The sequence below is a fragment of the Tursiops truncatus genome, chromosome 5 (genome assembly GCF_011762595.2).
Source record: "Tursiops truncatus isolate mTurTru1 chromosome 5, mTurTru1.mat.Y, whole genome shotgun sequence".
Taxonomy (NCBI): domain Eukaryota; kingdom Metazoa; phylum Chordata; class Mammalia; order Artiodactyla; family Delphinidae; genus Tursiops; species Tursiops truncatus.
The window spans coordinates 28,063,681-28,079,981 of NC_047038.1; the positions used below are offsets into that span (position 1 = coordinate 28,063,681).

General features: G+C 39.0%; 1 protein-coding gene across 1 annotated transcript in view; it reads left to right on the forward strand.

Annotated features, from left to right (window-relative positions):
• LOC109548747 (uncharacterized) overlaps nt 1-16,301 on the forward strand; it is a 680,792-nt gene that overhangs the window by 107,829 nt on the left and 556,662 nt on the right. Inside the window, exon 3 of the mRNA XM_073804971.1 lies at nt 7,862-7,962. Coding sequence (XP_073661072.1) covers nt 7,862-7,962 — 101 coding nt within the window. The remainder of the gene's footprint in view (nt 1-7,861; nt 7,963-16,301) is intronic.

Sequence of the window (16,301 nt, forward strand, 5' to 3'; positions counted from 1 at the left end):
GCCGCTGAGCCTGCGCATCCGGAGCCTGTGCTCCGCAACGGGAGAGGCCACAACAGTGAGAGGCCCGCGTACCGCAAAAAAAAAAAAAAGGAGTCGAAGTAATAGATAATAACAGATAATAAAATAATAGATTTAGAAAGATTTGCATTCAGGATAGTTAAACTTCTCTCAAATGTGTTAGTTGAAGGATAAACATCCAGCTCTTGAGAAATCTGCTCACCATAATTCATTCACTAGTGATTCTGGAGAGACAAGGTTTTAATTTTTGATAACATTACTCAAAGTTTTTTTTCCTTTTCTAACTCCTTTGAAATGGATTTTATTTCTCATATTAGTTTTCTTTATGTGATCACTTAATATCTTTTCTACTTTTTCCATTTATAATTAGGTAAATACCATTCCTTCATGTTTAAAGTCTCCACTTCTAATGAAGTGTATCTTTTTATAGCTTTTGCTTTTTAAAACTCTTGATACTTCATTCATCTGCTCTGTGGGTTGGTTAGTGTCTGCAATGTACCTAAACATTTCTGTTTATAAGAGAAGTGGGCCCTGCTTTCATCTCGCCATCACATTGAGCCATTTGGCTTCTGTGGTTTGTCAGGGTGCTGCTGAGGAGAGGAACTGGTGTGGGTGGGAGTTTGGCTGACTTCACAGTTTTCCATATGCATGTGCTCCTCATGCTTGAGCTGGAAGCTTGTCTCCACAGGCAGACGTGGGAGCAGGAAGACAGCCACTGTGTAGGTGGTTTTGAAGAAACCTCACTCTGCTTTCTCTGTGCCCAGCTGGTTTTAAGTTTCTGGGCAGTAGTGCTAAAACAGCCTTCAAGTTTTGCCTTTGATATAGTAAGATTTCAGGTCTGTGTTCAATATTGTCCTTGGTTCTGGACCTATATTTTCATGTATTTTACAAGACTGTTTATCTCCAGCTTTGGTGTTCCATTAGATACATTTCATGCACATGTTTATTATTTTTAGTTTTAATTATGTAATTGGGTGCAAATCTAATGATCTCCCAATGAAAATTTATACTACTCTCACCCTAATTGTGGGGGAGGGAATGAACTGGTTATAATTTTTGTTTGTGTTATGATTTACGTGGACTTAAGTTACATTCTGCATGAAAGGCATGAAACTTAAGTTTTTTGTAAAATACCCCCTGAAGTTTATAGCTTTCGGGTCACCAAGAATATAGGCCAACTTAACGTTTACATCTTCTGATATATTTTTCTTGTTGTTTTGCTAGCTAGCAACACATACTTAACAGATCCTCCTTGTTGTCAGGTGCTTAAAATCTAATAGGGACTATAAAACATTTACACAACTAAGAATAAGTGTTTTGGAGTTGAGAAAATGTCAAAACAATTTAATGGAACATCTCTAGGGTCTTCAAAGATTGCTATTCTGAAAAAACATCTTCGTTCTGCCTTGTTCTAGACCTACACTGGCTGACTCATGTAAGGAGAGGAGGGCAATTATGGTTAGAAACCATAATTGTTTAGAAACCATATGATTGTTTACATTTGTTAACTGGTTACTGTATAGTCCTGAGCATTTAAATGACGCAGTACTCAGCAATTTTTATGTAAGTGTTGGTGAACTGCTTCACTTTGGTTAATGAAATGTCCTTTATTAAATTTTGCTTGGCTTTTCTGTATATCTCCAGGAAAATCTGCATTATAATCTTGCATATTAACTTACCATATTAGGTTTCAAGGTTAAAACCTTAAACCTATTATTAGTTAGGTTTAAAAATCCATAAAGGCGTATGACTTTCTCCAAGGTAGTACATATTTAGGTAATGTAGGTGGTCTCTTTTAAAGTGATAGTAATAGTAGCTACATGCTGTGCTAATGTATCTTCCCAATGCTGAAAAAAATGGACAGTTTTACATGTATATGTTATATATATGTATATTAAAATTCTTATTAAGATTAAAAAAATTTTTTTAAATAAATTTTATTTATTTATTTAGGCTACGTTGGGTCTTTGTTGCCATGTGTGGGCTTTTCTCTAGTTGCAGCGAGCGGGGGCTACTCTTCGTTGTGGTGTGCAGGATTCTCATTGTGGTGGCTTCTCTTGTTGCGGAGCACGGGCTCTAGGCGCGCAGGCTTCAGTAGTTGTAGCACGCAGGCTCAGTAGTTGTGGCTTGCAGGCTCTAGAGTGCAGGCTCAGTAGTTGTGGTGCATGGGCTTAGTTGCTCCGTGGCATGGGATCTTCCCGGACCAGGGATCGAACCTGTGTCCCCTGCATTGGCAGGCAGATTCTTAACAAAGGCACCACCAGGGAAGTCCCTAAGGTTAAAAAGTCTTGATAGAAGTTTTATTTGTTTTTATTATTAAAAAAATTTTTTTTATCAGTTCTTTCATTGTTTTATAGATAAGCGCTGTAGCACTTTTTTTTTAAATTGGAGTATAATTGCTTTATAATGTTGTGTTAGTTTCTGCTGTACAATGAAGTGAATCAGCTATATGTATACCTATATCCCCTCCCTCTTAGACTTCCCTCCCACCCACCCCGCATCCCACCCATCTAGGTCATCACAGAGCACTAAGGTGAGCTTCCTGTGCTTTATAGCATGGTCCCACTAGCTATCTATTTTACACATGGTAGTGTATATATGTCAATCCTGATCTCCTAATTGGTCCCACCCTCCCCTTCCCCACTGTGTCCACATGTCCATTCTCTACGTCTACGTCTCTATTCCTGCCCTGCAAATAGGTTCATCTGTACCATTTTTCTACATTCCACATATATGTGTTAATATATGATATTTGTTTTGCTCTTCCTGGCTTACTTCACTCTGTATGAAAGACTCTAGGTCCATCCACATCTCTACAAATGACCCAATTTCATTCCTTTTTATGGCTGAGTAATATTCCATTGTATGTATATACCACATCTTCTTTATCCATTCATCTGTTATTGGACATTTAGGTTGATTTCATGCCCTGGCTATTGTAAATAGTGCTGCAATGAACATTGGTGTACATGTGTCCTTTTGTATTATGGTTTTCTCAGGGTACATGCTCAGTTGTGGGATTGCTGGGTCATATGGTAGTTCTATTTTTAGTTGTTTAAGGAACCTCCATACTGTTCTCCAAAGTGGCTGTATCAATTTACATTCCCACCAACAGTGCAAGAGGGTTCCCTTTTCTCCACACCCTCTCCAGCATTTATTGTCTGTAGATTTTTTGATGATGGCCATTCTGACTGGTGTGAGGTGATACCTCACTGTAGTTTCGATTTGCATTTCTCTAATAATTAGTGATGTTGAGCATCTTTTCATGTGCCTCTTGGCCATCTATATGTCTCCTTTGGTGAAATCTCTAGGTCTTCCGCCCATTTTTTACTTGGGTCATTTGCTTTTTTTTGATATTGAGCTCCATGAACTGTTTGTATATTTTGGAGATTAATCCTTTGTCTGTTGCTTTGTTTGAAAATATTTTCTCCCATTCTGAGGGTTGTCTTTTCATCTTGTTTCTTTGCTGTGCAAAAGCTTTTAAGTTTAATTAGGTCCCTTTTTTTTTAATATTAATTACTCTAGGAGGTGCGTCAAAAAAAATCTTGGTGTGGTTTATGTAAAAGAGTGTTTTTCCTATTTTTCCCTCCAAGAGTTTCATAGTGCCCAGTCTTACATGTAGGTCTTTAGTCCATTTTGAGTTTATTTTTGTGTATGGTGTTAGTCAGTGTTCTAATTTCATTCTTTTACATGTAGCTGTCCAGTTTTCCCAGCACCACTTATTGAAGTGGCTGTCTTTTCTCCATTGTGTGTTCTTGCCTCTTTTGTCATAAATTAGGTGACCATATGTGCATGGGTTTATCTCTGGGCTTTCTATCTTGTACCATTGATCTATATTTCTGTTTTTCTGCCAATACCAAACTATCTTGATTACTGTAGCTTCGTAGTATAGTTTGAAGTTGGGGGAGCCTGATTCCTCCAGCTTTGTTTTGTTTTCTCAGGATTGCTTTGGCTATTCAGGGTGTTTTGTGTTTCCATACAAATTGTAAATTTTTTTGTTCTAATTCTGTGAAGAATGCCACTGGTAATTTGATAGAGATTGCATTGAATCTGTAGATTGTTTTGGGTAGTATAGTCATTTTCACAATATTGATTCTTCCAATCCAAGAACATAGTATATTTATCCATCTGTTTATGTCATCTTTGATTTCTTTCATCAGTGTTTTACAGTTTTCTGAGTACAGGTCTTTTGCCTCCTTAGGTAGGTTTATTCCTAGGTATTTTATTCTTTTTGTTGTGATGGTAAATGGGAGTGTTTCCTTTATTTCTCTTTCTGATTTTTCATTGTTAGTGTATAGGAATGCAAGAGATTTCTGTGCATTAATTTTGTGTCCTGAAACCTTACCAAATTCATTGATTAGCGGTAGTAATTTTCTGGTGGCATCTTTAGGATTCTCTATGTATAGTATCATGTCATCTGCAAACAGAGACAGTTTTACTTTTTCTTTTCCCATTTGTATTCCTTTTATTTCTTTCTGATTGCTGTGGCTAGGACTTCCAGAACTATGTTAAATGAGAGTGGTAAGAGTGAACATCCTTGTCTTGTTCCTGATCTTAGTGGAAATGGTTTCAGTTTTTCACCATTGAGAATGATGTTGGCTGTGGGTTTGTCATATATGGCCTTTATTATGTTGAGGTAGATTCCCTCTATGCCTATTTTCAGGAGAGTTTTTATCATAAATTGATGTTGAATTTTGTCAAAAGCTTTTTCTGCATCTATTGAGAGGATCATATGCTCTTTATTCCTCAGTTTGTTAATATGGTGTATCACATTGATTGATTTGCATATATTGGAGAATCCTTGTATCCCTGGGATAAATCCCACTTGATCATGGTGTATGATCCTTTTCATGTGTTGTTGGATTCTGTTTTCTAGTATTTTGTTGAGGATTTTTGCATCTGTGTTCATCAGTGATATTGGTGTGTAATTTTCTTTTTTTGTGATATCTTTCTCTGGTTTTGGTATCAGCGTGGTCGTGGCCTCATAGAACAGATTTGGGAGTGTTCCTCCCTCTGCAATTTTTCAAAGAGTTTGAGAAGGATAGGTGTTAGCTCTAGTCTAAATGTTTGATAGAATTTGCCTGTGAAGCCATCTGGTCCTGTACTTTTGTTTGTCGGAAGTTTTTATTTAATAAATTTATTTATTTTGTTTATTTATTTTTGGCTGCATTGGGTCTTCGTTGCTGTGCGCAGGCTTTCTCTAGTTGCGGCGAGCGGGGGCTACTCTTCGTTCCGGTGCACAGGCTTCTCATTGTGGTGGCTTCTCTTGTTGCAGAGCATGGACTCTAGGCACGTGGGCTTCAGCAGTTGTGGCACGTGGGCTCAGTAGTTGTGGCGCACGGGCTTAGTTGCTCCGTGGCATGTGGGATCTTCCTGGACCAGGGCTCAAACCCGTGTCCCCTGCATTGGTAGGCTGATTCTTAACTACTGCGCCACGAGGGAAGCCCCTGTCGGAAGTTTTTAAATCACAGTTTCAATTTCAGTACTTGTGCTTTGTCTGTTTATATTTTCTAATTCTTCCTGGTTCAATCTTGGAAAATTGTACCTTTCCAAAAATTTGCCCATTTCTTCGAGGTTATCCATTTTATTGGCATACAGTTTTTTGTAGTAGTCTCTTACAATCCTTTGTATTTCTGTGGTGTCAGTTGTGATATCTCCTTTTTCATTCCTCTCCCTTTTTATCGTGATGAGTCTGGCTAAAGATTTATCAATTTTGTTTATCTTCTCAAAGAACCAACTTTTAGTTTTATTGACCTTTCCTATTGTTTTTTTTTGTTTCTATTTTATTTATTTCTGGTCTGATCTTTATGATTTCTTTCCTTCTACTGACTGTGGATTTTCTTTGTTCTTCTTTCTCTAGTTGCTTTAGGTGTAAGGTTAGATTGTTTATTTGAGATTTTTCTTGTTTCTTGAGGTGAGATTGAATCGCTATAAACTTCCCTCTTAGAACTGCTTCTGTTGCATCCCATAGGTTTTGGGTCATCGTGTTTTCATTGTCATTTGTTTCTAAGTATTTTTTAATTTCTTCTTTGATTTCTTCAGTGATATCTTGGTTATTTAGTAGCACACTGTTTAGCCTCAGTGAATTTGTGTTTTTTACATTTTTTTTTTCCTGTAATTGATTTCTAATCTTATAGCGTTGTGGGTGGAAAAGATACTTGATGTAATTTCATTTTTCTTAAATTTTCTGAGGCTTGATTTGTGACCCAAGATGTGATCTACCCTGGAGAATTATCTGTGTGCACTTGAGAAGCAAGGGTATTCTGCCACTTTCAGGTGGAATGGCCTATGAATATCAATTCAATCTACCTGGTCTATTCTATTGTGTCATTTAAAGCTTCTGTTTCCTTATTTATTTTCTGTTTGGATGATATGTCCATTGGTGTAAGTGGGATGTTAAAGTCCCCTACTATTATTGTGTTACTGTCGATTTCCCCTTTTATGGTTGTTAGCATTTGCTTTATGTATTGAGGTACTCCTATGTTGGGTGCATACATATTTATAATTGTTATATCTTCTTCTTGTATTGATCCCTTCATCATTATGTAGTGTCCTTCCTTGTCTCTTGTAACAATCTTTATTTTAAAGACTATTTTATCGGGCTTCCCTGGTTGCGCAGCTGTTGAGAGTCCGCCTGCCAATGCAGGGGACATGGGTTCGTGCCCCAGTCCGGGAAGATCCCACATGCCGTGGAGCGGCTGGGCCCGTGAGCCATGGCCGCTGAGCCTGCGTGTCTGGAGCCTGTGCTCCGCAATGGGAGAGACCACAACAGTGAGAGGCCCGCGTACTGCAAAAAAATAATAATAATAATAAAAAAAGTAAAAAAACAAAGACTATTTTATCTGATACGAATATTGCTACTCCAGGTTTCTTTTGATTTTCATTTGCATGGAATATCTTTTTCCATCCCCTCACTTTCAGTCTGTATGTATCCCTAGGTTTGAAGTGGGTCTCTTGTAGACAGCATATATATGGGTCTTGTTTTTGTATCCATTCAGCCAGTCTGTGTCTTTTGTTTGGGGCATTTAATTCATTTACAGTTAAGGCAATTATTGATATGTATGTTCCTATTACCATTTTCTTAATCGGGTTTTTTTTTGAGTCTTTTCCTCCTCTTGTGTTTCCCAGCTAGAGAAATTCCTTTAGCATTTGCTGTAAAACTTGTTTGGTGGTGCTGAATTCTCTTAGCTTTTGCTTGTCTGTAAAGCTTTTGATTTCTCTGTTGAATATTAATGAGATCCTTGCTGGGTAGAGTAATCTTGGTTGTAGGTTTTTGTCTTTCATCACTTTAAGTATATCCTGTCACTCCCTTCTGGCCTGCAAAGTTTCTGCTGAAAAATCTGCTGATAAGCTTATGGGGATTCCTTTATATGTTGTTTTTTGCTTTTCCCTTGCTGCTTTTAATATTTTTTCTTTGTCTTTAATTTTTTTTAGTTTGATTAATATGTGTCTTGGTGTGTTTCTCCTCAGGTTCATCCTGTATGGGACTCTCTGTGCTTCTTGGACTCGGGTGGCTATTTCCTTTCCCATGTTAGGGGAATTTTCGGCTATAATCCTTCAAATATTTTCTCAGGCCCTTCTTTTTCTCTTCTTTTTCTGGGACCCCTGTAATTCGAATGTTGGTGCACTTATTGTCATCTGAGAAGTCTCTGAGATTGTCTTCAATTCTTTTCATTCTTTTTTCTTTATTCTGCTCCTTGGCAGTTATTTCTACTTTTCTGTCTTCCAGCTCACTTACTGGTTCTTCTGCCTCTGGTATTCTGTTATTGATTCCCTGTAGTGTATTTTTCATTTCAATTATTGTATTGTTCATCTCTGTTTGTTTGTTCTTTCGTTTTTCTAGGTCTTTTTTAAACATTTCTTGTATTTTCTCAATCCATGCCTCCATTCTATTTCTGAGATTATGGATCATCTTTACCATCATTACTCTGAATTCCTTTTCAGGTAGGTTGCCTATTTCCTCTTCATTTATTTGGTGTCATGGGTTTTTACCTTTGTCCTTTATCTGTAACATATTGTTTTGTCATCTCATTTTTTTTTTTTTTTTTTTGATGGGTGGGATTGTGTTCCTGTCTTACTGGTTGTTTGGCCTGAGGCTTCCAGCACTGGAGTTTGTAGGCTGTTGGGTAGAGCCAGGTCTTGGTGCTGAGCTGAGGACCTCTGGGAATCCTCACTCTGATGAACATTCCCTAGGGTCTGAGATTCTTTGTTAGTCCAGTGGTTCAGACCTGGAGCTCCCACCACAGGAGCTCAGGCCCGACCCCCAGCTCATGAACCAAGATATTGCAAGCCAAGCTTGGCTGCAAAAAAAAAAAGTAAAAATGGGAGCAGAACAATAACAAAGAGTATGAAATAAAATAAGATTAGAAAACTAACAGATATGTTAGAAGAAATAAAAATATAGATGAAACAACAACTGGAAGGTAAAACAGAACCACAATAGCAAAAAAGAGGAAAAAAGAAAGAAAAGCCAGAAAAGGCCTTGGCTGTGGGGGATGGGGCTTAGGCAGGGGCAGGGTTTAGGTGGCAGGAGGGGTCTAGGCTTAGGACCATGTGGCCAGAACAGGCCCTGGGGGTGGGGTGGGGCTTAGGTTCAGCATGGCCTCAGAGAGTAGAGGACCAGGCCCAGGACCCCAGCAGGCTCCCTGGGCCCCAGTGGGTGGCAGAAATGCCAGGCACATTCCCCCCACCATCCTCTGATCCCAGAGGATCCCTCCCCATTCTCCTCTCCTCTTCTTCTCCCCCACTCCTATGCCCCTAGGACCCAGGTGGCCAGAGGCTGCCCCGGAAGGCAGGGGACCAGGCCTGGAAGCCCATCAGGCTCCCCAGGGCCCAAGTGGGCAGGGGAAAATAGCTGCGTTTCCTCTGATCCTCTCGTCCCAGAGGGTTCCCCACCCCTGTCTACCTTTCCTCCTCTTCCCCCCTCCTCACTCCCTCCTATGCCCCTAGGACCAATGCAGCCAGAGGGGGCCTTGGAGTGGGGAGCCCAGCAGGCTTCCCAGGGCCAGATTGGGCAGGGGAAACACTAGCTGCGTTCCCCCCCATCCTCTGAACCCCCGAGGGTCCCTCCAGGTGTGGGGAACTCCTCCCATCCCCCAGCCACCCCTCAGGGGTGCTGGTCCCATCCGGCCTCCTCTTCTCCTCCCCCCTCCGCCCCCCTCCGCCCCCCTCCTGCCCCTCCCTCCCCGCCACATCCTGCCCAGTTGCTCGGGGGTTCCTCCTGTCCCCTGGGGTGTCGAGTTCCCCCACCAGCATCTGGTAAGTGCCGTAGTTGTGGGGAGACACGAACTCCACATCCTCCCACTCCGCCATCTTGACTCTGCCTGTAGAAGTTGGTTTAAATACCACATGTAAAAATAAAGAGTATAGTTTTTGGGTTGTCATTTAAAAAATTCTTTCAGGTGGAATAATATCCCTCACAACTATAGCTATTTTGTATTCAAGGACGTAGTCCATTATGAACTATTCCTTAGATAACTGGTCTCAATAGACTTGATATTTTTAAAATGTACTAACAAATATTGAATATACTTTCCCCCCCATCTAAACCAAAAGCATGACTATTATCACTTATTGTAATAATAAGCAATTAAGTAATTGCGCAAGAGATATCTGTTATGAAGTTAGGAAATATGGCATTTTTATATATGTCAGGGCTACAAGTAGAATGACAGCTAAATTCAAAGCTGGACATTACTTGGTGAATTCATTAGCTGTAGTGCGTCAGTGAAGAGCTGAGGCTCTGTAGACAGACTGAGTTTTAATTTTGATTCTGTCATTCACTAGCAATGTAACCTCCGTCAAGTTTCTGTTTTCCTTGTCTCTAGAGTGGGACTAAGGTACCTACCTCATTGTGATAATTATATGAGAAAATATATGATGTACTTAGCATAGTGCTTGGCACATGGTAAATACTCTGTAAATGTTAGTTAATATGGTAATCAATAACAAGACATTTTAACAAATTACACTTCAAAATTACAGACTGATTATTTATATGGTAGATTGTAAGTTTGTAAGGTATTAGCTACTTTCAGTCAAGTTTATTTGCCTTTAACAAATATACTGTGATTGTAAATGCTTTTTTTTTCTAAGCAGAAGGCTTAAAAACCTTTTTACTTAGAAACATTTCTGATAAAAACTTTATTTAAAATTGGATTTATAGGATGGTAGAGCCATACTTAAGAGATCATCTCTTCTGCCTATTAATTTACTAGTGAGGAGGCTGAGTCCTATAGAATTTAACTGACTTACTCTAGTTAAAATATAAAAGGAAGAAAAAACCATAAATTTGAACATTGTCTTTTATGGTGGTAGACATTAGCCCCTCTTGGAAAGAAGAGAAATAGGATGGTCACCTGGATAATAGAGGTCTGATACATTTTTAAAATAAACTCTACAAATATTTAATGATGACATTTTCTTTTTATAGACCATGGTTCTATTGTCCTGGTGTAATTATTAGTGCCCCTTTCACCCTCAAAAGTGTCTCAGTTTGGACAATATATCATATGCTCTTCCAGTTTAGTAGTGTTTATGCAGGCAAAAAGTAGCAACCGTCTGGTAATTTGTGGACTGGGTAGATCCCAGAATAAACTATTTTTTCTTGATCTAAAATTGGGAAACGGTTGAAATTACTGGACAATTACTCAATACTTTCTTCATCTTCTGAGTGTAGTCCTCTAGAAGAGAAGTTATTAAACGATAGCTTGACAGGGATGGAAATATCTATTAATAGCTGGAATTATATGCAAAATGGTGTGTGTGTGTGTGTGTGTGTGTGTGTGTGTGTGTGTACATTTTTCTGGGAAGTGTGTCCATATTTTCTGTTAGAGTCTCAAAGGCTCTACAACAACTCAAAAGACTAACAAACATTGTTCCACCTTATGTTCCATTCTTACTGGCTGTTGTTGCCCTGCTTCACTTTTTAAATACCAAATTTGTGAGAGACAAGAGGAAATTAATTTCAAATAGTGCTTTTATAACTCAAATACTTCTATAACTTTAAAACTTCTTAGTGAAAATTATTAAATCGAGCCATATGAAATGTTGACAAAAATCACTTGAAGGTGAGGTACCTGATGGGAGAGCTCGTTTACAGGGAAGGAGGAAGATAACACCAAACAGTGGGTTTGGGCCCACCGTTGAAATGAAATGAAATTCATTTGGGCCAGGAAATGGAATTCTTGCCAGTTTTTAACCTGAGGAAATGGCCATTTAATAAGACTTAACAGAATGATCTCACAAGTGAATTTAATTCAATGAACTGTATTGAGAACACACTTTATGAAATCATTGTACAAAGAGCTGTTCAAGCAATATAAGTATCATTTAGACATCCCTCCCCATTTTAGGAGAATTTGGAGAGCTTTAAATTGGGAAATGGCTGGCTTTTTATTCACTGTGACTCGAATATTCTGACACAACACTCAAGGAAAAATAATTTTGATGGGGAAGACAAACATTTAACTAACTCACATAATATACAGCAAAATCAAATAAGCATCAAATGGAGTCTCAAGGAACATGCTGAGGGTCCACAGAGGAAAGGCAGGGTTAATTGTGACTTTAGTGATCAGGAAGGGCTTCACGAGCAGGCAATGATCTCTTGTGGAGAGCAGATGGGTGGACATAACAGATTCAAGGAACTTGATTAGCTGTGATTTTTGTTCTTACTGCTTATCCTCTTTTCCTGCTCTTAATCAAATTTTTTTTTTTTTTTTTTTTTTTTTTTTTTTTTTTTTTTTTTTTTTGCGGTAGGCGGGCCTCTCACTGTTGTGGCCTCTCCCGTTGCGGAGCACAGGCTCTGGATGCGCAGGCTCAGCGGCCATGGCTCACGGGCCCAGACACTCCGCGGCATGTGGCATCTTCCCGGACCGGGGCATGAACCCATGTCCCCTGCATTGGCAGGCGGACCCTCAACCACTGCGCCACCAGGGAAGCCCAAATTTTTTCTATTAGCCCCCGTAATTTTTCTTGAAATGGGAAAGGATAAAATAATGATATTTCTTAACATGACCAAGAACAGAAGAGAACATGCTTTTAGAGTGCAAGCACTCAGCTCCCTAGGATAAAGAGTCTAAATATATACTTAAATCCAAATATAGATGGATAGAAGAGTATCTGCTGTGTTCAAGGGAACACACTGACCAGTTGAAGAAGGTTTGCTTTATCCTCTGTTTTTTTAAAAAGTTTTTGAAATGATAGCTGTTAGAAAAAAAGGCTTTCAGTTTTTGAAATGATAGCTATTAGAAAAAAAGGCAGTACAATTGCTCAATTTTAAATAACTGCCTATCTTGGGAACAGAGTCCCAGGAGAGGGCTGGCAGAAATGGCTCATGATTTTTTTAGCTGTCTGAATTTTAATTTTACACAGAAGAAAATAGAATCTGTGCAAAGTATGCACAAGTATGTATAGAATTAGAAGGCCTAAGTTGTTAAGTGGGTAAAGATTCCTTCAAAGCATACTTAAACATTCAAGCATAATAATACGCACAAACACACACACACACACACACACACAGAGGGTTAGAATTATATATTTTAGCTTAGTATAAAGAGACACAGTTTCCATCAGGAGAAAAAGAAAAGCATAATATATACTTCCACCCATATATAATAAGAAGTATTTTGGCGGGTGTCAGGAAATAATCCTTATTACTATTTATTTAATTCATAAATATTAAACATCTTTGAAAATTTGATTCTAAAGCTAATTTTCTAGGGCAAATGTTAACAGCATGCAGATGCTGGAGGTCATCTCGCCCAAATTTCTCATTTCACAGTTGAGAAATTGGAGGCCCAGGGAGAGACTAGGTGGCTTGCTCGTCTTCTCTTCCATTGGGTATTCAGCCCCATAGCCTCTCCACTATCTCACTTATTTTCATGAGCTTTCAACATTCATGGCAACCAGTAACAATAAACATTTTATAAGAATATATGAAAATTGAAGTCACTGATTATTACATTCCAATTCTCTATATATCTTAATTGTTCCAAGAAAAGAAAGAATTTTTAATTTTTCAGTACATGTTTCTTGGATGTAACTCTGTATTTGGAAAGGAAAGAAGAAAATGGAGGCAAATATCAAAATCTTAGTTCTCAAAATAAATAACAGCTATATTGAGATATAATTTACATACCACAAAGTTCACCCTAAAGTGTACAATCCAATGGTTTTTAGTCTGTGCACTATATTGTGCTTACATCACTATTATCTAATTCCAGAATGCTTTCATCACTTCCTGACAGAGCCCTGTATCCATTAGCAGTTATTTCCCATTCTCTTCCCCCTCCCACAGCCCCTGACAAACCACTAACCTACTCTCTATCTCTAAACATTTTCCTATTCTGAACATTTAATATAAATGGAATCATACGTACCCTTTTGTGTGTGGCTTATTTCACTAAGAATAATTTTCAACGTTTATTCATGTGGTAGCATGTATCAATACTTCTTCCCTTTTAATGGTAGTATTAGTATTCCATTGCAGGGATATAGTATATTTTGTTTAGCCATTCATCATTTAATAGATATTTGAGTTGTTTCCATTTTTTGGTTATCGTGAATGCAAAAATATTTGTGTGTAGGTTTTTGTTATGGATATATGTCTTCAATTTTCTTGTTGTATATGCCTAGGAGTGAAATTGATGATCACATGGTAACTCTATGTTTTACATTTTGAGAAATTATCAGATCTTCCAAAGTGACAGCACCATTTTGCATCCCCACCAGCAATGCATGAGGGTTATAATTTCTCCATATCTTCCCCAACATTTATTAGTCTCCTTTTGATTATAGCCTTCCTAGTAGGTGTGAGGTAAATAGATCACTGTGGTTTTGATACACATTTCATAATGACTAATGACATTGAGCTTCTTTTTGTGTGCTTATTGGCCATTTGCATATGTTCTTTGGAAAAATGTCTGTTCCTTTTTTGCCTATTTTTAATACTGGGTCATTATTTTTTAATTGTTGGTTTTTAAAAGTTCTTTATATATTCTGGATACAAGTGCTTCATCGGATATATGATTTGTAAATATTTTCTCCCATTTTGTGGGCTGTCTTTTACTTCTTTGATGATGTCCTTTGAAGCAGAAAGGTTTTGAATTTAATGTATGGTCACTAGGTGACCTTGTAGCCTCAGCCTACCCTGGCAGTAAGCTTCCCACAGCACTCCCATCTTTGACATAGAAGCTGGTTTTTCACAGGTTTCCTGCCCATATCAGGGCCCTCATTCCCTGTGCAGTACCACGTGTGGATTGCTGGGAGCCTTGAAGGTTTCACTGAGCCATTACTTCCTCTTCCAAGCCCTGTGGCCTTCCTGCTCCCAGGGCTCCCATCCCGTGTGCACACCCACTTCTCTTTGCTGGTTAACTATCCTCGGCCCGCACTGTGGAGGGATGCCTCCTGCTCTCCTAGTGACCCCAATCAGCTCTGGCTAAAACAAACCAGTGAACTTTTCTGATATCTAGTGGCCTGAACCGTACCTTCTTTAATGAGGTCTGAATCCTGGGGAGGAGAACCCCTTCCAACGTTGTTCTTCCCTGGCTACTGTCCCTCAGCCCTAGAGTACCACGAAGTTTCCTTACACTTGTTCCTAGGCACTCATTTATCAGAATTTGATCATTCTTTATATATGCATTCTCTGTTTAACCCACTGTGTGATCTGGCCTACACTAATACAACAAATACTGCTTGCAAGTCAGAATAAAGTATGTAGTATCTTAAGAGATCTGAATGTGAGATAAGGATTTGTAGCTCACAGTCTGTTGATGGGATCAGGAAAGATTTAATGAGGGAGTGCAATTTGAGATGAATTTTGAAGGATGGATAAGTATTTCCTTTGAATTTGCCATTAGGGAGCTTGTATTTTTAAGGTGGTCACCTCAGATCTCCATTTCAAGGGTTAAAAACATCTACAAACTGAATTGTACTGTTTGTCTCAAACAGCTGCCCTTTACTCCTAACTGACAAGCTCCCCAGGTTTTATTGCTGGTCTGGGTGTTAGAGATGTGCAGAAGAGATACCTGGGCCTGAGTGGGTACCCCCCCTTCCCCCCCCGCCACCCTACCAGGAGGTTTTTAAATGGTATCACCTCATTAGAATTACATAACCAAATGTTTAAAAGAAAGACTTTGGTGGAGTGTTTAGAATGGTTAGAAACGAACATCCACAGCCACATGTACCAATTAATTTCCTCTCCAGATATTTTTATACTGTTGGGTAGATGTGGCCTATGTTTTGGAAGGATCCTTTCCTTTGAAGTAGTCATTACACTGTTTTATTTCCTATATGAATGCCAAGTATACATTACTTTTCATTTCCCTTTTTGCTTGCCAAAGCCTCTTAACTTTCCTTCATCTCTTCACAAATATCTAATAAATAATTATGATGTGCTGAGCTATTCAAAGCATGGTCTCTGCACCTACAGAACTGGCATCATTTGGGAGCTTATTAGAAAAACAAATTCTTGGGCCCCACCTTGAATCAGAATCTCTGGGGGATTGGGCCCCAAATATATGTTTTAACCAGCTCTCTAGGTGATTCTTGTACATACTGAAGTTTGAGAAGCACCAATTAAAATTTGACTGATTACATTTCACTTGAGACACATTCTAGAATTTAAAAAGGATCTGGAATCTTAAGAGCCATTTGATCAATTCAAATCAGGCTTGTGTCTCCAACATCCCTGATAGAGCGTCATCTAACCTTGGCTTGAAATTTTTTACTGATGGGTGCTTACTACCACACAAGGTAACAACATTTTGGGACAATTCTAATTATTGGAAATTTCTCATATTATGCATTTAACCCAGATTGAATTAATTGTATCTTTTTTTAATATAAAATTTTATTTATTTATTTTTGCTGTGTTGGGTCTTCGTTTCTGTGCGAGGGCTTTCTCTAGTTGTGGCAAGCAGGGGCCACTCTTCATCGCGGTGCGCGGGCCTCTCACTATCGCGGCCTCTCTTGTTGCGGAGCACAGGCTCCAGACACGCAGGCTCAGTAGTTGTGGTTCACGGATCTAGTTGCTCCGTGGCATGTGGGATCTTCCCAGACCAGGGCTCGAACCCGTGTCTCCTGCACTAGCAGGCAGATTCTCAACCACTGCGCCACCAGGGAAGCCCTAATTGTATCTTTTGCTCATTGTTCCTTGTCTTCCTCCTGAGGAGCATGAAATAAATCTGGTTTACTTTATACAGCCCAGATGTTTAGATACTTGAGACCACTGTCTACTCTCTCCTAAGAATTTTCTTCCCAAGAGAGAAGGTTCTTAGTCC